The sequence below is a fragment of the Watersipora subatra genome, chromosome 9 (assembly GCF_963576615.1).
Source record: "Watersipora subatra chromosome 9, tzWatSuba1.1, whole genome shotgun sequence".
NCBI lineage: Eukaryota > Metazoa > Bryozoa > Gymnolaemata > Cheilostomatida > Watersiporidae > Watersipora > Watersipora subatra.
This window is the reverse complement of record NC_088716.1, coordinates 61,113,927-61,135,838: the sequence shown is the minus strand read 5'-3', so window position 1 is coordinate 61,135,838 and position 21,912 is coordinate 61,113,927. Positions and strand designations below refer to the sequence as shown.

General features: G+C 38.1%; 1 protein-coding gene across 1 annotated transcript in view; it reads left to right on the top strand.

Moving 5' to 3' along the window:
* The window catches only part of LOC137404350 (chromodomain-helicase-DNA-binding protein 4-like), a 37,056-nt gene extending 15,525 nt beyond the window's left edge, over positions 1-21,531 (top strand). The window contains exons 15-38 of the mRNA XM_068090546.1: positions 921-1,020; positions 1,915-2,051; positions 2,301-2,502; positions 2,647-2,768; positions 3,139-3,312; positions 3,648-3,723; positions 3,913-4,119; positions 4,232-4,474; positions 6,181-6,306; positions 6,565-6,798; positions 7,269-7,454; positions 7,800-7,902; positions 8,950-9,071; positions 9,244-9,335; positions 10,034-10,220; positions 10,551-10,765; positions 15,681-15,771; positions 17,113-17,236; positions 17,479-17,531; positions 17,662-17,915; positions 18,475-18,640; positions 19,018-19,213; positions 19,460-19,627; positions 21,318-21,531. Of these exons, the coding sequence (XP_067946647.1) occupies positions 921-1,020; positions 1,915-2,051; positions 2,301-2,502; positions 2,647-2,768; positions 3,139-3,312; positions 3,648-3,723; positions 3,913-4,119; positions 4,232-4,474; positions 6,181-6,306; positions 6,565-6,798; positions 7,269-7,454; positions 7,800-7,902; positions 8,950-9,071; positions 9,244-9,335; positions 10,034-10,220; positions 10,551-10,765; positions 15,681-15,771; positions 17,113-17,236; positions 17,479-17,531; positions 17,662-17,915; positions 18,475-18,640; positions 19,018-19,213; positions 19,460-19,627; positions 21,318-21,352 (3,613 nt within the window). The 3' untranslated portion in view covers positions 21,353-21,531. The remainder of the gene's footprint in view (positions 1-920; positions 1,021-1,914; positions 2,052-2,300; positions 2,503-2,646; positions 2,769-3,138; positions 3,313-3,647; positions 3,724-3,912; positions 4,120-4,231; positions 4,475-6,180; positions 6,307-6,564; positions 6,799-7,268; positions 7,455-7,799; positions 7,903-8,949; positions 9,072-9,243; positions 9,336-10,033; positions 10,221-10,550; positions 10,766-15,680; positions 15,772-17,112; positions 17,237-17,478; positions 17,532-17,661; positions 17,916-18,474; positions 18,641-19,017; positions 19,214-19,459; positions 19,628-21,317) is intronic.
* The last annotated feature ends 381 nt before the right edge of the window (positions 21,532-21,912 follow it).

The window sequence follows — 21,912 nt, the reverse complement described above, 5'->3', positions numbered from 1 at the left end:
ACCTATCTTATGCAACACATATATACCTATCTTATGCACTACATATATACCTATCTTATGCACTACATATATACCTATCTTATGCACTACATATATACCCATCTTATGCACTACATATATACCTATCTTATGCACTACATATATACCTATCTTATGCACTACATATATACCTATCTTATGCAACACATATATACCTATCTTATGCACTACATATATACCTATATTATGCACTACATATATACCTATCTTATGCACTACATATATACCTATCTTATGCACTATATATATATACCTATCTTATGCACTACATATATATACCTATCTTATGCACTACATATATACCTATCTTATGCACTATTTCTAATTCATGCTCGAATCAGACATCGTTAAGGATGTTTTGACGTTTGAGGTGACTGTCGGGATGTTTCAAGATTGAAATTGACACAACGTCGTCAGGATTAAAACGCTCAGAAGAAAAATGTGTGTGAAAGGAAGTCCCTAGTTGTTATTATTGCTATAGTTGAAGCATTGCGTGTCTCTATTCTCTCGCTCTCCTTGTAACTATAGACATCATAATCGCACTCTCGCTTGATCTGAGTATTTTAACTATGATCAAGCTTTGTTGATTTTCATCTTGAAACATTCTGGCAGTCAGATCACCTCAAACATCAAAAACAATCGCGAATGAAAGGAAAATACTGATACTTTCTGATAAAATGTACAAAAATACGCTAAAATTTTGTGTAAGTTCATCTTTTAAGATATTCCTCAGTGTTAATTTTTTCAACAAACCTAAAATTATACTTCATAATCTCACTGCATACCTGGCTGTTTTTTGTCTGTTAAATTACATATAAAACTTCATACCAAAACCTTTTGTAGTACTGTTAACTGCACTTGATTCGCATGCCACCTTGCAGGTTCTCCTGGTCAAACAATACAGACACCATCCTTGCTGATGAGATGGGACTTGGCAAAACTATACAGACTATCACCTTTCTCTACTCTCTCTACAAAGAGGTACATACATTTACTAGGTTTCTTTCATTGTAAATGTAGTGGAACCTCGGTCCTCAAACATAATCTGTTCCTGAAGGTTGTTCGAAAACCGAGTTGTTCGAGATCCGAAACAGTTATTCCCATTAGAATTAATGTATGTAAATTGTAATCTGTTCCAAACCGAGAAAACAATTTCGGTAAAGTATTTTTTAAACATTTTACACCACAAACTGTACTGTATACTACATACTATAAATAAAAATATTTTTAATAAAAGATTTCCTATCTATGATGAAGAAAACAGAAAACAAAAAGTAAACATTTCGTATGCTACATTAAGATACAATACCAAAAATTGCAGAAATGGATAATGAAACAGCAAAGAATGCAACAGATCAGTCACAACAAAAATCGTGTGAAAAAGAAAATATAAGCAGCAATGGCACGCTTACTTCACATATTTGAAGAAGAATCCTTCTTCAATACAATTTAGGGTAACTCGACTGGAGGAGTTGTCTCGCTAGCAAATCTCTTCGGGAGAGGGACGTTGTCCCAGTTGGTTCCCTCCTTTTTGTAAAGAATTTATAAAGCGTAACTTGCTTCTCCCTTTGTCAACGAATGTTTCCATGCTGTTTCCGAAGCTGTTCCAAACGTTTAATTCTAATGCGCATGCTATGGTTTGGTCGAGAACCAAATTTATGATTGAGATCCAAAACGAACAAACTCAATTTTTTTGTTTGAAAACGGAATTGGTCGAGAACCGAAGCATTCGAGAATTGAGGTTCCACTGTATATATTTTACTGCTGGTTACAATATCTATTCTGTTTTTCTCTTGGCCAGGTTAAAATGATTAAGTTTCTAGAAGACTACATCTTTGGCAAGACAAATTGCTGAACTACATTGGTTGATTGCAGGGTCATGCTAGAGGTCCTTTCATGGTAAGCGCACCCCTCTCTACAATCATCAACTGGGAGAGAGAGTTTGAATTCTGGGCACCTGATTTCTATGTTGTTACATACTGTGGAGACAAGGACAGTCGCCAGATCATCAGGTATTCAGCTACCCTTTATCAGTTTATCACTCACAAGCTCATTGTCTGAAGCATGATGTATGTTTTTTCAAGCATGTAATTTGAAGGAATATGTGATCATGACCCATATACATATTACTGGCTGGCTTACATATACCAGTTTATCCACTTTCGTTTTCTCCATAGCTAGAAGCTATCCTCAAATGAATCTTTCTTGCAGCAAGATAAAATGCACTATGTTCAACTGTAGTTGAAAATACTTGTTTGCAGAGAGCATGAGTTCTCCTTATCTGAGGGTGCCATCAGGCAGGGAGCAAAGGCTTCCAAGCTGAAGCAGGGCTGCAACGTAAAGTTCCATGTGCTACTCACATCTTATGAACTTGTCAGTATAGACTCCGCTCTCCTAGGTAGCGTTAATTGGGATGTGCTCGTTGTGGATGAGGCCCACAGACTTAAAAATAACCAAAGCAAGGTCTGTAAACCTAAGATAGATATCTCTTGGTCTATGGGTGCCACTATTTAACGCGAGAGAAGAATGTATTCACTTCTTAGTCTGGATTTGTGTTCTGCAATCTCTTCTATGGTCATCAGACTATCAATTTGGTCTTGCTTTCAGTTTTTCAAAGTTCTCACCTCTTACAACATTGCTTATAAACTTCTACTCACCGGAACACCCCTCCAGAACAATCTAGAAGAACTGTTCAATCTACTCAACTTCCTGTCTCCCCACAACTTTCAGTAAGTTGTTTTGTCTAGTGTCAGAGCAATTAGTATGGAAGCAGTTAGTGAGCAGCCCTGCATTAGCTAGTGCAGGTTTTACTTTTTAGTTGTTATCAATGCAGATCTTTGTCTGTCAGAAAGCGAATGTTAGCGATTATAGCCTGCCATAGTTACGGTTGTGTTACCCATCTGGTTCATCCTCGACTATTCTTTTCCGCACAGTGTTCATAAACGAGTTGAGGTTTTGCGCTAGCTTTTAGGTTTTCCACTTTCAAAATGGACACTGAAAAGAAATTGCCAAAGTAACAAAATGTCTAGGTTTTTATTTTCAATACTATTATATGTATCCTCCCTGCGTGCTTTACATCTCGATGTGACGTGCTTACAGTGATCTTCAAGGCTTCCTCGACGAGTTTGCTGATGTATCCAAAGAGGAACAGATATCCAAGCTGCATGACATGCTAGGGCCTCACCTTTTAAGGAGATTAAAGGCTGACGTGTTGTTGGGAATGCCTGGCAAGAGTGAATTCATCATTCGCGTTGAGCTAAGCCCCATGCAGAAGTATGTATTCAGTATCAAAAGAAATGGGCTTCTTAATGAGTAGGCAACTCATAGGGCCAGGAAAGCCTACATAGCATTGTGAATGGCTTTCTCACTACTTGCCAGGCAGGCAGTGGATTATGGTTTCATGTAGCGAAGAAAAGCATTGGTAAAAGAAAGGTTATGTGTCGGGTCAGATAACTCTCTGTAAATTGCTCACTGACTATGTCATTGCGTACAATGGATAAGAAAGAATCAATATAATCAGCAATATAATCACTGGCTGCATAATTGTATCTACTCCATCAGAGACTAACAGCTGTGCAAAATCTATTATATTCTTTGCTTGCTTCCAGGAAATATTATAAATACATTCTTACAAGAAACTTTGAAGCTCTGAATGCAAAAGGAGCAAAAGGCAAAAACAATCAGGTATGTTGTGTACATGAGAATCTTTTTGTCATCCTGGTAGAGCTTGCAATTCTTCACCTGAATTCCTCTGCTGTATTTCCTTGGAAGACAAAGTATTCTTTCCAAAGATCATACTGATACGAACTGTATAAATTACTAACCCTCTGCCTACTGGCCTTAGCATAACCTTTAGTGTCTATCATTGGCCAGGTCTCACTGCTAAACATCATGATGGATTTAAAAAAGTGTGCCAACCACCCCTACCTCTTCCCCTCGGCTGCTGACGAGGCTGTCAAGTTCCCCAATGGCATCTATGAGCCGCAAGCTCTGATGAAAGCTTCCGGAAAGACTGAGCTCCTTGCCAAAATGCTTAAAAAGTGTCAAGAGGACAAACACAGGGTACTAATTTTCTCCCAGGTAAGCGTGTGCACAGCAGTGTCTTGATAAAAACTTTTCGCAGAACTGACTGCAAGTTGTGTCTCTGTCAGGCTATAGCACCACTTTATATGTAGTGTTTTATTGACTTCAGATGACAAAGTTGTTGGATATACTGGAGGACTTCCTCGAAGGTCTCGGCTACAGGTACGAGCGAATCGACGGAGGAATAACTGGCCAGTTGCGTCAGGAGGCAATCGACAGATTTAATGCTCCCGATTCTCCGCAGTTTGTCTTCCTTCTGTCTACCAAGGCTGGAGGTCTCGGCATCAACCTCGCTACGGCTGACACAGTCATCATATATGACAGTGACTGGAACCCTCACAATGATATTCAAGTGAGATACTCTCTATTTCCATATCTATCAAAGATCTATTTGGTTCGAATGCATGAGCGTACCTTCTATTTTTTTAGCTTGGTTATTACCTGTAGTGTCACACTTTGACATCCTTGCGTCCATTCAACTTTTATCCACACAGGCAACCCTTAGTACCTTCAATAACAGATTACTTAGTGACATGAACATGTAATAACAGTTTCCATGCTAAAATATCGCTTAGGTCTAAAGCCTGGTTCATCCAGGATGCCAGTCGAATACAATTCTGGTGGTAAACATCAGTGTAACCACATGGCAATTTTGAAATATCTCTCTTGTACGATGCAAACAGGAAAGCTCAGCCTGTTCATACTTTTTCTTGTCGCTAAAACAATGCAACCATTTACTGGGAATTACATTATGTCTGATAATTTACACTGAATTGAAAACGCTTCAAATGTTTCAGTAGAACGAGTTAGAGGTATTTTAACAATTGGAATTTTCCTATATTTTGTAGTCTATTCTGAAACTCGACAGATTGTACAAACAACTTGAACACAATGTTTACCTTTAACGATTGCAACTGACAAATAAATATTCACATGCGAATGTAGGTGTCATCAGTATACCTCAAACTAATCTCATAGTCGTAAGTCACACTGCTGGTATATTACATGTTCTCTCTGTGTAGATTTCTATACTGATATTTACTCATTGTAAAAGTATGCATTGGTTACAAGTAAAATTTGTTTCCTAAAATGAGTCACCGGGATGTCCTAGAAGTATGTGTATTTTTCACAAATTTATGTTATAGATCCTAGATTATTGCTAAGTTTAAACAGTTGAAAGAAGAATTGTCATAGTACGAGACATGTTTTTGTGAACGTAGTATATGTGTATATGTGAACATAGTATGACATGTGTATATGTGAACATAGTATGACATGTGTATATCTGAACATAGTATGATATGTGTATATGTGAACATAGTATGCCATGTGTATATGTGAACATAGTATGACATGTGTATGTGTGAACATAGTATGACATGTGTATATGTGAACATAGTATGATATGTGTATATGTGAACATAGTATGACATGTGTATATGTGAACATAGTATGACATGTGTATATGTGAACATAGTATGATATGTGTATATGTGAACATAGTATGATATGTGTATATGTGAACATAGTATGCCATGTGTATATGTGAACATAGTATGACATGTGTATGTGTGAACATAGTATGACATGTGTATATGTGAACATAGTATGATATGTGTATATGTGAACATAGTATATGTGTATATGTGAACATAGTATGACTTGTGTATATGTGAACATAGTATGATATGTGTATATGTGAACATAGTACGACATGTGTATATATGAACATAGTATGACATGTGTACATGTGAACATAGTATGCCATGTGTATATGTGAACATAGTATGATATGTGTATATGTGAACATAGTATGATATGTGTATATGTGAACATAGTATGATATGTGTATATATGAACATAGTATGACATGTGAATATGTGAACATAGTATGATATGTGTATATATGAACGTAGTATGACATGTGTATATGTGAACATAGTATGGCCAGTGAACATAACATAATTTAACTGGCATTCAGTCTGAATCAAGCCTTAGCCTTAACAGATGTCAGCGTTTTATATTATTATTCACCTCAGATTGAATGTCCATTTGTAGGCTTTCAGCCGAGCTCATCGGATTGGACAGGCCAACAGGGTGATGATCTATCGGTTTGTGACGCGAAACACTGTGGAGGAGCGGATTACCCAGGTCGCCAAGAAAAAGATGATGCTGACTCATCTGGTAAGTTGGGATGGCTCAGCGCTGTTTGTTATGAGCTTTGTTAGGCAGTTCTTACTGATCAAGCAATACAGCCAACAGGTTATTTTATGTTGTTAGGGTATTCACATAGTCTTTGGCTGCCATAGCTGACTCCTGTGGGTGACACTCATACCGTTATCTTAGACAGAATAGGCTAGCCAGCGCATGCTTCGGTTTTAAACTTGACCCCAACAAAAACTATATTGTTAGTAGTCAGTTGCGAGAGTAACCTTGTTGCAGGTTGTGAGGCCTGGAATGGGTGGGGCCAACAGCGGACAGATGTCGAAGCAGGAGCTTGATGACATCCTGAAGTTTGGTACTGAAGAGCTGTTCAAGGATGTGAAGGATGGTGAAAAGGAGGATGAAAATCGTATTGTGTATGATGACGAAGCTGTGGCCAAACTTCTAGACAGAACACAGGAAGGGCAGGTAGAGAAGGAACATGAGATGAATGACTACTTCAAGTCTTTCAAGGTTAGTATCCTTTTGGTTTATTTTTTCATATGGTGATTTTGTTTTTATGTAAGGAAGTTAGAATTGCGTTTTTATAAACACCAGGAGCTGAGGGAAATTGTCTTTCACAACCAACACTGAAACCTAAATTGTTGATCTACAAACTCTGGATCTACATGTGGCAAGTGTTAGGACCAGCTTGTCGCATATACATCTCTTGTTTTAATTGAATTTTTGATCTACATAACCTGAATCTACTAGCAGCGAGTGTGGACTATCCTGCTGCATTATGTATCTCTTATTCCAATGAGTTTGTATAGCTGTATTCTTACAGGTTGCTCAATTCAACACCATATCTGAGGTTTGTTTTTGTTCAAATTACTGCTTGTTTGGCCTTTTGCTGCTTATTGAGATATTTCTCTTGTTTAAAATTTTTAATTTTGAGTGCATTGGTGACAATCCATGCAGTAGTAAGGTGGCTTGTCTCGCAGGTGGCCACCTACAATGTGAAGGAGGGCGAGTCCTCAGAAGAGGAAGAGGAGGAGCGTGAGGTACTCAAACAAGAAGTCGAACATGCTGACCCAGCTTACTGGGAAAAGCTGTTGCGGCATCATTATGAGCAGCAACAGGAGGATGTTCAGAGGACCTTGGGAAAAGGAAAACGTGTTCGGAAACAGGTGCGTGATTGAGTCACTCCAAGAGTTTCTTGCTTTTGTTTCTTCAACTTTTGACCTATGATGCAGGTAGTTATTCATTTAGAAGCAGATGAGGAGTTGCTTTCTCTTCCCAAGCGCTAGCAACTAGCTTTGCAAAGCTTGTCATACTGGGTAGTTTAGCTACACACATTGATGTTACCCGTTTTCATTATGGCCAGTTGCTGCATCAGAAGATTAATGAACAGAAACAATTATATACCAAGAAAAGAAACAATATCAATAAAAAAACAACTTACATGCCAGAAACAATATATATATAGTGTGTTGATATATCACATAAATGAGAGTCTAACCTGGCTATTGTAGGTCAACTACTCAGATGTGGATGGTGGCAGAAGTAATGTGCAGAATGACACTGATTGGAATCAGGATGCATCTGATTTTGATTCAGACTTCTCGCATTCTGGAGGTAATGTTGTTGACGCAGATATCCCGAGGTTGGTGCCAGGAATTGGATACCGCAAGTCCTTATGCTCGAGCCGCGCGGCTTGTCGTTGGGCGCGGCTTCTGGTTTATGGTCATAAGCCGCGGCTAAAGCCAAGTTTTTAAAACTTATGTAGGGCTCAGGGCGGCTTCTCGATAAATGCGGTCTCTGCTCAGTTCCGCGCTATAACCATAGAATCGCAGTCATGATACATTTTTATGTACGGCGTTTTGGCGATTTACTCGTTTATTTTCAAAGTCGTGTTTATGGAATACTTTAGACTAAAGAAGAATTTATCGCTCATGTTTAACTCACCACAGTCATAAGTTATTAACACCCTTTCATTCTTGACCGGCATCTTTCCATAAACGTGAAGCCCTCTAACAGCGCAGTAAAATCTAGCTGAGACATGGCAAGTAAGTTGTTGACGCAAGGGTTTAGGATTTTTAATTCGAACTTGGAAGTAAAAGAAAATGCTTTTCACTGCGCTGGTCTAGCCTGTTTTCTTATTTAGGAGGACGGGAGTATAGCGAAACCCGTCGCAACTCTTTCGCTCCCGAAGGGGTCAAGGACGACAAAAACTCAGTCATTAGCCGCAGTCTGTGGGCATATGCGGCTTGTGGAAGGATTATTTTTTCTTTCATGAGACATCTGTTTTTGAGCCGCGCGGCTTAAGCATGAGGACTTAGGGTAATCATAATCATCATCATCGAATGTAGGATATTCCATGCTTTCAATTGATTAACCTATGTGACAAAATACAGTATTGGTTTTCAAGCCCACACATCCTTCCTGTCCAACGCATGAGAATAGTTTATTTCCATAACAGAGCTGTAAAACATTCAAGTCCTTCCTGTTCCACGCATGAGAATAGTTTAATTTCATAACAGAGCCGCAAAGCATCCAAGTCATTTGATAAAAGATATGTAATTTCTTCATCAGTCTTTTTTTTGTAAATGACATAATGTTACCATGTAATCATATACATTTATATTAGCTCATTTCTACAAATATCGCATTTCTGTTATACAGAAACTGATGATGAGTATGAGGAGAACAAGGATGGAACTCCAGTTATGCCTGGCAGGCGTAAACACAAGGAGAAGGACAGACCCCTTCCTCCACTCCTATCTCGAGTCAATGGACAGATTGAGGTGAGTATTTCCATGATAGAAGTCTCCCTGTTAAGCCATTTTCAGCCATTCAATTTTTTTACCTAATTTTTACTTTTGGCTGTTTCTAGTTAACCACCTGTATATTATTTTGTCTACTAAACCTGTCTTCGCTTTGTCCTGATTTGTGGTGATGTTGTCAACACTTTTACAGGTACTTGGGTTCAGCGCAAGACAGCGTAAAGCCTTCCTTAACGCCGTCATGAGATTTGGCATGCCACCTCATGATGCGTTTAATTCGCAATGGTGAGTTCACGATGAATATAGCGCTCTAAACGTCATGTAGAGTTCAGTTGTACTTTTTGCTTTAGGTGACAAATGTGTACATGTATGTAATGTTCTCAGTACAGTAATAGTTCGTCTTTAACATAGAATTGTCACATTAACCACTGATACATAAAACTCATTCAAGAGCCATTTCAGATAGTTTAAATATAAATATAATCTTTATTGCTAAAGATCAGCTGCCACAGGGAAATATAATGTTGTTCAGGTTTACTTGCTCTAGCTGGTTAGAATGTTTTTATTTCCAGATGGTTTCAACAAATAAGATGTTATGAAAACATATAAACCTTTGAGAATGGTCTATGTAGAAAGTTATGCCGTGTATCTTGCTAGGGCAAGGCTAAAGTTATTCGCTATTTTTATGAAGGCTGATATAACATCAATTTAAAATCTTTGTTCCTTTTGTAATACCGTTGAAGTGGTGTTCTGACTGCTTGGCTTTAAACATCTTCTTGGGTAGGTCTGGTTCTATACAATGTTTATATATTATTATATCAGGTTGGTAGCTCTTTTTCTCCTTTCAGCAGGTGCTGTAAATCGTTAGAAGATCATACTATATGTGAGCGAGCTATCACCTCAAGCATAGAATGTATTAAGGCCTGGTTGTGTGGTATTGGTATTAGTCTGTCTATCCCGTAACTTTTACTCTTGTCTAACAGGCTTGTAAGAGATCTAAGAGGCAAGTCTGAAAAAGTATTTAAAGCTTACATCTCCCTCTTCATGCGACATTTATGTGAGCCAGGGGCAGATGCAGCAGACACATTTGCTGATGGCGTGCCGAGAGAAGGGTTATCTCGACAGCATGTACTCACACGAATAGGCATCATGTCTCTTGTGAGAAAAAAGGTTAGAAAGCACACCTCGCATGCCTTTCACATTTAACACTTCTAAACGAAGCATGCAGAAATCTTCTGCTTAGTCATGTAATGGCCTCTGTATTTAGCTAGGCTTTTGTATGTACATATTTGCTTCGATGTATTGTCATTCTTCATTCATCTTGTTGTTGACTATTTTAATGGAAATGTATAGCTCCATATACCAACCTCGACATTAAGATGTGTGCGCAACCCGTGGTTGCTTCTGTTTGAATTTTGGGTTTCTCCATGATACAGAAGTAATGCCCTGAAATCAGTTTGCTCATTTTTGTATTCACGATTGTCAAATTTCTGTCGTCAGGTGCAGGAATTTGAGAACATCAATGGCAAGTACTCAATTGAAATACCCGACATTGACACTATCGCAGCCCTAAAGACTCACAAGGGAAGCAAACCTTCCTCATTGGCAGGGAGTCCTGTCCCTAGCAAGCCACAATCTGCCTCCCAGAGTCCCACCACTGAGAGAACAGAAAGTCCGATGCATGCTGACAGTCGGCCAGCGGGTGACGAGTCTGGGTGAGTTTGGTCTCTCACCGTTGTTAGAGATCCACTTCATGCAGTTCATTTTCTATCTGTTGCCAGGCTATCTTGTCCTTGGCTTTGAGCAATTCGTATCGATCTACTGCCATCTGGCCGTTTGGCTTTCCATCTCATTCAAAGTGCTCCGGTAGTCTATGCTTGCGCATTCTTGATGGTTTGGTTCTACCAGAATACCACCCTGCGCTGATTTGTCTGGCTCTTGTTTGATAGTCCTGTGATAAAACTCTACTCTTCCAAAGCTGCCTCATCAGTTTTACTTCTACATCATCATTTGTCTCCGATGTATTGGCCAACTTTTAGGACAAAAACTTTCATTTCTGCACCTTCTCTCTGTCTTCGCCAGTAATATAACCCTTCATGAACAATCGGTTGTATTAGTGTTATCTCTCCACAACTCTTCAACTGACAATATGAAGCGATGTTGGTTTACTGTTATCTGTAGAATAACCCCAACTATCTTTCCTCGCTTCTACACATTAGTTACAGCCAACCATCATCTACTCAGTAATATAACCGTACTAAATAATCATTTTTGTGCTTGTATGATGCAACCTTATCTTATGTGAAAGGTTGGTTGGCTCAATTGTGGCTGTCCACTCCGCTATACTTTAGGTTAGTTGTCTATTTATGTCTATTAAAAATTACATCAAGTCTCTGACTCCGTGACTGATAACAACATTGCTGGCACAAGTTTTGGAGCCCAAAAAGCCCATATACAAAATCGTTCTAAATGAACGTCAAAGATGTGCATTAATTGCTCGTATCTCAATGCAATATTTCCTATATAAAATAACTAAATGCAAATTAATCCTTTCCCATGCTATGACAAAACCACCCAAAACAGGATATTATGATGGTAAAACGTGTTTTTAATTGTTGTAATTGAGTTTCTACGCTCACAAAACGAAACGATCACCTATTTAGTGGTTATGAATTGCAATAAAATGTAACATTACTATGTACAGCACTGTATAGAGTTCTTACATTCGAGACAGTCGTAGTGGCTAATGGAGGTGTGAGAGAGACTTGACAGCAACTCGCTGGGTACACTAGACTTTTGTAACACTACGGAAAAAAGCATAAACTTTAAATTTAACCTAAACATATTTAGCTTACTAAACACGCGCCTTAAGCCAAGTATGGCGCCTTACAGTGCCTCGCGTTGCGTGTTCGCAACTCGAGTTGCCGAGTTGTACAATTCGGCCTGGGTTTTTGATGAACTCGAGTTGTGTTACGCAAAACTAACACGGGTTTGTAAAAAAAGCAAATTGAGTAATTGGGGTGTCTCATTTACAGAACATTTACAGAAATTTAATAATAATAATTTAAATATATATACACATTTAAATTATATATATTGGCCATATTTGCGCATATTTATTTCTATAAATATAACGAGACAAAAACAATTGTTGAATGTAAGAAGCAAACTAAAAACAATCTATGTGGGAGCTGGGCCACTTCTTTTTCGAATGAAAAAGGAGTTATTTCTCTAGAACCTGACAAGAAACTGAATGAACACCGAAAATGAACATAGAAATTACTTCAACGGCGTTTAATGATGCACAAAAATAAATTCCATATAGAAAATATAGCTAGAGAAAATGAAATGATGAGATGTTCTCAAGCCGAGTTGTTGAACTCGAGTTGCTGTTGAAAGAACTCGGCCTGGATTTTTGATGAACTCGAGTTGTGTAACTCGAATTGTACAACTCGAGTTGCAAACTCGGCACACTATAATTCGCCATTAACTCTAGTTTTACAGTACATACATACATAGTTTAATTTCTATTAGCTAACGGGTGCCTATTGATGTACCATTGTTAATATAACCAGATCTACGGTTATGCTACCGTAATACCAATATATTGCACCTTACTTTTACAAAGTCGCGTTGCATGTTCACAACTTGAGTTGTGACTCGAGTTGTGAACACGCAACGCGTGGCACTGTAAGGCGCCATAGCCAAGTCCTTGCCTATTAACTCTAATGGGCACAATTAAACCACACATTAAGCTTGAAGCAACTAAAAGCTTTCTTTCACAACTTACTCATTTAAGTACCATAGTACATAGTATTAGTACAGTACGTAGTACATCCATTACATAGTCTTAGTATAGTATGTAGTACATCCATTACATAGTATTAGTGTAGTATGTAGTACATCCATTACATAGTACATAGTATTAGTATAGTATGTAGTACATCCATTACATAGTATTAGTATAGTATGTAGTACATCCATTACATAGTATTAGTATAGTATGTAGTACATCCATTACATAGTATTAGTATAGTATGTAGTACATCCATTACATAGTATTAGTATAGTATGTAGTACATCCATTACATAGTATTAGTGTAGTATGTAGTACATCCATTACATAGTACAGTGTGGTATGTAGTACAGACGGTTCCCAACCTACGAACGAGTTACGTTCCGAATGATTGTTCGTAAGGTGAATTTGTTCGTAAGTTGCTTCAGTGCTATATTTTGTATTATAATTTATGTTTAAGGCCTATATAGGTATATTGAAGGTTTATATAAGTATGTTTAAGGCTTGTATAATATTTATTTATTTGTATATAACATTTAATAAAATGAAGAGAATACGTACAGTACTGTACTAAGAATTTTATATCATGAGAGGGTCTTCGTCGTCGCTGGAATGGGCTTCAAAAGTTACTTCCTTCTCCATAACTCCAATGTAGGAAGAAGATGAGGGTTGATGAGTATCTTCCTTAGAGGATTTACTAGAAACTGATGATTCTATGATTTTCCCTCTTTTTTGCTATTGATCGTCGATTGCATAGGCACTGCACCTTTCACGTGTTCCATTATACGATCTTTCTGTTTATAAATGGTACCGACTGTCAAACGATTCAAGTTGTATGCCCGTGCAACGCTCACCATTTTCTCACCCGCATCAAGCTTCTTTATTATTGACACTTTCGTTTCAAATGAGATGGCTTGCCTCTTCTTTGCACTACCACTCTCACTAGAAGCCTTTCGCTTTTCACCAACCATATTGAATAATGGATGCCCGAGATATTTACTGTACGTAATGATAAAAATAAAAAAGGCAGAGGATGGTAGATGCTGGGTGGTGCTTCCGAGTGCCTCTTTCTACCGCTGATACGTCGGTAATACCGACAGTAATTCATACGGACATACGAATGCGCAGACCCTGTTCGTATGTACCGTTGTTCGTAACTCGAATGTTCGTATGTAGGGAACCGTCTGTATATCCATTACATAGTCAATTGATACTTTACCATAGCATTTCATATCTTGTGTCTTCTTTTTATAATAGCAATTCAATGTGACCCCAGTGTCAGTTGTCTTATCATGACGTATCGCTGATTGACAGCTCAAGTACACTTGAGTTTTATGATGATAGTCCGTTTGATGATAATTGATAACATGTGGCCTGTTTACACGCTGTTTATAAATAGCAGTCTTATCAGTTCAGTTGTTCTATCATAGGATGATGTTGTGCTGCTGTTAGCTTCTTTAATCCGTTCAGCTTCCTTATTGCAGTAGTAAGCGATTGATGGGGCTGTAACCTCACGCAAAACTTTGTCTAGTTTCAGTAGTTTTGAGAACACGAGTCGTTGCCAGGCAGCATGAGAGCTTCAGGAACGATAACGAGTTTCAGGCATTTTCAGTACTTCTCTCTAGAAGTACTCTGCAATGCCACTTACATTTTTCTCAACATTATCAACTGTTTGTACACTCTGAAGAGGGCAGTTTTTACTGAACTTGAGCTTTCTCACTCCTCAAATTTTATAACCAATCGGTTTCCAGCTCCTTTTCACTAGTAACTTTTAGCTGACCTCATTAAATAATAAAAAAGTAAGACGATGGCAAAATAGAGTCAAGTATAGTAAAAGAATAAAACTGAGTTTAAAGTGTGTGTTCAGTAAGCTAAATTATTTTAGGTTAAATTTAAAGTTTATGCTTTTTTACGTAGCGTCACAAAAGTCTACCGTACCGAACGTTTTGCTGTCAAGTCTCTCTCACACCACCTTTAGTCACTACATCTGTCTCGAATGTAAGAACTCCATGCAGCGCTGTATATAGTAATGTTACATTTTCTTGCAGATCATAATCACTAAATCGGCGGCCTGTCTTTGTCACAAGTTTTAGGTATTCCTTTCTTCTTATTACTGTCACTTTTATTTCTAATAATCATTACTACCTCGCATTGGAAATGTCAAAGAATTGATTCAAAGATGTTTGCCCTATTATTTCTTGTTTTAATCTCAAGAAAAATATTGCCTTCATTATATTAACACTAATAACAATCGCTTTGGTCTTATTCCAACCCAGGATTTTGATTTTAAAGCTAAAAAGGATACGAAACGCTTTTTGATATTATTTGGGCGATGTAGAACCCAAATATGGGAAGGATAAATGAATGCTTATGCACGGATTTACACATCTACAATGTTTCAAGAAACATGGGACATCATATGTTGAAAAATTTTATATTGGCTTATTAGGTTGATCATAAGTCAAGGCTTACTAGTTTAATTATTTCTTTTAAGGATCTTGGTGTGTTTTTTCTGCAAACACTTCCATTTGTTAACCCCTTTATTTTCCTTCTGGAATCTATATCTAAACAATTTTTCGCCTAGCTTGGCTTGTGGGTTTCCTAAGCCATCAAATGGTTTATACCAAATTCATGCATAACCGTTCTTATTAGACCCACCTTAATCTCTTTGCGATATTCTTTTCCCTATTGCATTTTACACATGTAAGTGTTGGCCATGTCAAGAAAGATCTGATGTTTAGTGATTTATGTAAGGGAGGAAGACTTTGATAAAGATTACCTCAGAATAGTCTATAGATGCATCCATTCACTAGTGGTAATTGTAAATATTGTAGAAAATCAATTGAACCTGGCCGGAAAGTTAATGAATCGGGAGATAAAAAGGAGTTGTCTGATACCAACAAAGGAGAGGAAACTAGTGGCCAGGTAACAATTTAGTCATTAATATTGATCATTGTTTAATTAGATATTGTAATGAGTCTGTCTAAAGGTAGATTCGTTAACTCTGCTTAGTAAACATATACATGTAAGTAATATATGTGAGTAAGACAAGCACAGTGGAACCTCGGTTCTCAAACGCTTCGGTTCTCGACCAACTCAGTTTTCGACCAAAGATTTTGAGTTTTGTTTGGCTCGGATCTCGAACATAAATTCGGTTCTCGATCAAACCAGAGCATGCGCATTAGAATTGGAGCAGCTCCGGAAACAGCATGGAAACATTCGTTAACAAACGGAGAAGCAATTTATACTTCATAAATTTTTACAAAAAGGGAGGAAGCATCTGGGACGACGTTTCCTCTACCGAAGAGATTTGCTAGGGAGATAACCCTCCAGTCAAGTTACCTTAAATTGTTTTGGAAAAGGATTCTCCTTCAATGATGTGAAGTAAAAGTGCCATCGCTGTTTATATATTTTTTTCCTACAATTTTTGATGTAACTGATCTGTTGCATTTTTTCCTGTTTCATTATCGATTTCTGCAATTTTTGGTATTGTATCTTAACCTTTAATGTTTCTGATGTTTTAAGAACAAAACATACAAAATGTTTCCTTTTGTTTTCTTTTTCCATCATCATAAATAAAAGACCTTTTATTAAAATTAAACACGGTCTATATCTACCCGTTTTTATTTATAGTATGCAGTATACAGTACAGTTAATGGTGTAAAATGTTGAAAAAATACTTTACCGAAGTTGTTTTCTCGCCTTGGAACAGATTATGTTTGAGAACCGAGGTTCCACTGTGAGTAATACATGTATTACTCACATGTAAGTAATATATGTATTACTCACATGTAAGTAATATATGTATTACTCACATGTAAGTAAAACTGCTGTTCTATGAAATGCTCAGACACTGCTTTGTCAAAATAGAAAGGCAGCTAACGCATGTATGTAGAACAGGTACAACATGTATGTAGAACAGGTACAACGTGTATGTAGAACAGGTACAACGAGTATGTAGAACAAGTACAACGAGTATGTAGAACAAGTACAACGTGTACGTAGAACAGGTACAATATGTACGTAGAACAGGTACAACATGTATGCAGAACAGGTACAATATGCATGTAGAACAAGTACAACATGTATCTAGAATAAGTACAACATGTATGTAGAACAGGTACAACGTGTATGTAGAACAGGTACAACATGTATGTAGAACAGGTACAACGTGTATGTAGAACAGGTACAACATGTATGTAGAACAGGTACAACATGTATTTAGAACAGGTAAAGCAGTTATGTTATTGTCTTGTTGATGTGTAGGAGAATGAGTCGAGTAAGCCAGCTGCCGAGCCAATGGAGACAGAAAATACACCCAGCCAGCCTCACAAGCCCGCAGAACCTCACAAGCCTGCAGAACCGGATGTAGCTGCAGAAGTAAATTCAGGTGCTGTTGTTATGTCTCTTTTTAGCCGTCCCATTGTTGATTGTGATATTGGTCTTCTCACCTCTGCTATGGGTAGAAGTTTCACATTGACATATAAAAATACATCTAATTATAAGGGCAGGCTAAAGTCTATGGTTGTCCTAAAAGGCTGGATGACACACACAACATGCTTTGACACAGTAAATTGTGTGGATCTGTTCTTCGGCTAGTTTTGTATTAACTTGTCAATGGCTTGATTGCAGATAAAGGAGAGAAGATGGAGGTGGAATCGCTGGAGGAAAGTGCAAAAGATGCAGTGAGTACAAACAAGTGCTTATTTATGATGCCTCTCCATCTTATTAGCTGGCTATTTTATTTCTAGTTTTAGAGCTATTAAGTTTCTGTGGCGATTTGTATTCATCCACACCGACTGCTTTCTTCTACAGTCAAAACCTGCTGGCAATGTTGCGGCTTCCCCAGAGACAAAAGATGAAGCGATAAAAAAGAACAGCGAGGAGAATACAAAAGACGAAGCGATCAAAAAGAACAGCGAGGAGACAACAGATGAAGCCAAGGAACCAGCTGAGAAGAAGTTCATGTTTAACATTGCTGATGGGGGTTTTACTGAGCTGCACACTCTTTGGCAGAATGAGCAGCAAGCCCTGCGACCTAAGCATGAGAATGAGGTCTGGCACCGGAGGTAGGTGGTTGCTATGGTCTTACCGGTATTACCTGCCATTTTATAGGCAAGTTTCTGGTTACAACAGCCAACCTTTTAAGTATTGTACTAGGTTTTTTATTGCGTGTTGAAGGTGTAATGGCCATAGTCGATAGGTGTAATGGCCATAGTTGACAAGTGTAATAGCCATAGTCGACAGGTGTAATGGCCATAGTCGATAGGTGTAATAGCCATAGTCGACATGTGTAATGGCCATAGTCAACAGGTGTAATGGCCATAGTCGACAGGTGTAATAGCCATAGTCGACAGGTGTAATGGCCATAGTCGATAGGTGTAATAGCCATAGTCGACAGGTGTAATGGCCATAGTCGATAGGTGTAATAGCCATAGTCGACATGTGTAATGGCCATAGTCAACAGGTGTAATGGCCATAGTCGACAGGTGTAATGGCCATAGTCGATAGGTGTAATATGATGAGCTGTTGTGCCGGATCGTACATAGATAAAATTTTGCCTTCTGTTTACTGATTCTAATAATGTTTGATGTTTTCTGTTTGCTATACTAAAACACCTCTTTTCAGACATGATTACTGGTTGCTTGCTGGAATTGTCTCCCATGGCTATGGCCGCTGGACTGACATACAGAATGACCCTAGATTTCTCATCATCAATGAGCCATTCAAGGCTCAGCTTGGGCTTGGAAACTATCTTGAGGTGAAGAATAAATTTTTGGCAAGAAGATTCAAGGTAAGCGGTGTTATGAGTGCGTATTAAATTCTGGTTTTCTATTGTTGCTTTAGTTCTGTCTGTTGATCAACCTGCTCTTCATAGATCTGAAGATCAGGCTATTACTCAGACATAGATAAACTTGTGTCTATGACATTCCTTCTAGCCTGAAATTTGCTGGTTGGTTATTATCTGGCTCTACAAACAGACTGTGGCATTCTATGGTTTGGATATCAACTGTTGCGCTCTATAGTTTTGAGATCACTGATGGTTTTTCTGCCATTAATTAGGCCATTACCGTCTCGGCTAAGAAAATTTTCTTAGTTACCATGCTATTACGAACTGACACTCACCATGGTCTTTGGACATGTATGAATGTATATGATTGGCTGTTTTAGTTGCTCGAGCAAGCATTAGTGATCGAGGAACAGCTTCGACGAGCTGCATATCTAAATCTCACCCAGGACCTCAACCATCCGGCCATGGCATTGAACACAAGATTTGCCGAGCTTGAATGTCAGGCTGAGAGTCACCAGCATCTCTCCAAGGAGGCACTGCAGGGCAATAAGCCTGCTGGTGCAGTCCTACAGAAGGGTGAGTCAGGGTTCTTTGATGCTAATACTAGAGATTTTTAGGGTAAAACCTGAAGCTTGTCAAACTTTGTCTGCTTGTCTATGATTGATGTTGTTCATGTGACTTGGGAATCGCTGGACTCCGCTGAGCTACCTCCGGCTCTTCCAAACTGAATGTCTGCAAAACACTGCCTTTTTTCGTGGTGGCACAACTTAAGCAGCTGTCTAACAAGCTCAGATACGTTGTTATATTTGTTGTTTGTGGCAGTGCTGGCCCAACTTGAGGAGTTATTAGCGGACATGAAGCAGGATGTCAGCAGACTGCCTGGAACACTCAGCAGGGTACCTCCTGTCGCTGCCAGACTTCAAATGTCAGAAAGGAGCATTCTGGGACGTTTAGCCATGGGCGGGCAAAACACAGCTGCTGCTACCACAGGTAATATAGGCAATAACTGTATACAGCTCAGCATTATTGTCTTTGTCCTTTCAGTAAAACAATGAAGAGAGGTGGACAAAGGCAACGCGTTGGCTCGTTGTTTGCCTAGATGTTGGCTCTGAATATAGTTCTAATTTATATCGATTACGTATTGACTAACTACTAGCACGAATGCTCTGAAGCATCAGACAAGCTCCTGCCAATCCAGTGTATCATTATATTAGAGTTACTCTGGCTTTGTTAGAGCAGTATTTCACTCAGTTAGATTCCGCTTAGAATGGTCTATGAAGTTTAGTCTTCCAGCAGCTTTGCATTTGTAATGCTTGGTAAATATGAGCAGTTGTCAGCTGCTCCGTATTGTCATTCATCCATTCTAGTTTACCAGTTTAGTATTCCTAGCGCATATCTCAGCCTCAATTTGAGAAGTCTTCATCACAAGGGTGGCGTTAATATTTTATGCAAATCCCATATAAGGCTAAGATATCTCATCTAATAATAATCTAATGTCAAATATATTCATTGCAAGCTCTAGTTCTCATTATTGCCTCTCAATATTGTTTTTAGTATCTCCTGTTTGGAAGTGTGTCATAGTATTTAATACACAAGTTTGCGTGCTTATGTTTATTATTGTTTATTGAATTTGTATACCTAATCACAGTCAATCCTCTAGTTATTATTACCTCAATGTACATATTTTTCATTGTACGGTTTCAAATGTGAGCAAATATATGACTTCTCCCCTTCAGTAATTTTCAGCGCACAGCATTTCAAGCTTTTTAAAACATTGCAGTTTTTGAGCAACTAATTGATAATAAACATCGCTGGAAATGGTGACTGGTGGTGATGTATGCAAACCACTGGTAATAGCAACATCACACGTCATTGAAGATGACCTTAAATAAAATTTTAGTACATTTTATTAGAATGTATCGGTATTTTTTATCATTTACAATTGTTTTTGATGTTTGAGATGGTCTGTTTGACAGAATGTTTCAAGATTAAAATCGACAAAATTTAATCGCAGGTAAAACTCCCAGATCAAGCGAAAGCTCAATTATGACATCTATAGTTGCGAAGAGACTAGAATACAGACGCGTAATGCTGCAATATTAATGCAATAGGCTGATATCAACTATCATAATGATCACAACTACTGACGTCATTTTGCATGTATTTTCGTTATGAATCGCAATCAAGTTTTCTTGCTTTTGATCTTGAAACATCCTGATAATCAGAACCCACGAACCGATTGAGGGACCAGCGAGGTTCATCACCAGCACCACTCAAGTTATAGCATTAACTTGTCACACAGCAGGGGCTGTATAACATGCTAAGAAGTGGCACTCAATGTTAAACAAGTACCGAAGGACTAGGTTCTTATGTCACATGCATTATGACATCAATAAATGGGTTTTTTAACATTTATTGCATTTTATTGACATTCATGACAATAAAAGGAGGTTTTTGCAAGTCCTTAAATTCTAATGTAGTTGAATGAAAATGTTTATTTCTAAAATTAGTATTCTTGGCCTTTGTTAGATGGACAAAAATTCCATTTTTTACTAATATTTCATTATATTGTTATACCGATGTTGCCATAGCTACAATCGCTCCTTCGTGCTATGCCACCTATTTCTCATCAAGAACCCGATAAATCCCTGTTTCTTAATGCACCTTTCATTTGTTGTAGAGGGTACTGCTGAGAGCAATGCTGTTTCATCTTGATCTGGATACCATTGGTGTGAGAGTTCACCGGTCTATGATTTGTCAGTTAATTGTTTTAATAGCAAATATTGTTTTTGTACAGCTATGTTATTCGCTCTATTGTAAAATATATTGTACACATTTCTAGTCCATCTCTTGAACTACGATATCCTCTCAATAAAATATTTTGTGCTCCAGCAGTAAGGCTAACAACTGTATTCTAATCATAAATACGTATAACATAACGCATCCCATAATCCAACCGTCAGCACACGGTCTGCTGAAATATACTGCGGTGCCTCATTCTTTGAAACTATATTGACGTGCAGTATGTAAGACATGCAGTATGTAAGACATGCAGTATGTAAGACATGCAGTATGTAAGACATGCAGTATGTAAGACATGCAGTATGTAAGACATGCAGTATGTAAGACATGCAGTATGTAAGACATGCAGTATGTAAGACATGCAGTATGTAAGACATGCAGTATGTAAGACATGCATGTTACAAATGCAATAAGCACTGGCCAAATCTAAACTTGCCTTTGTGTAAAGTGTTCTGACTCGTGTTCAATTGTCG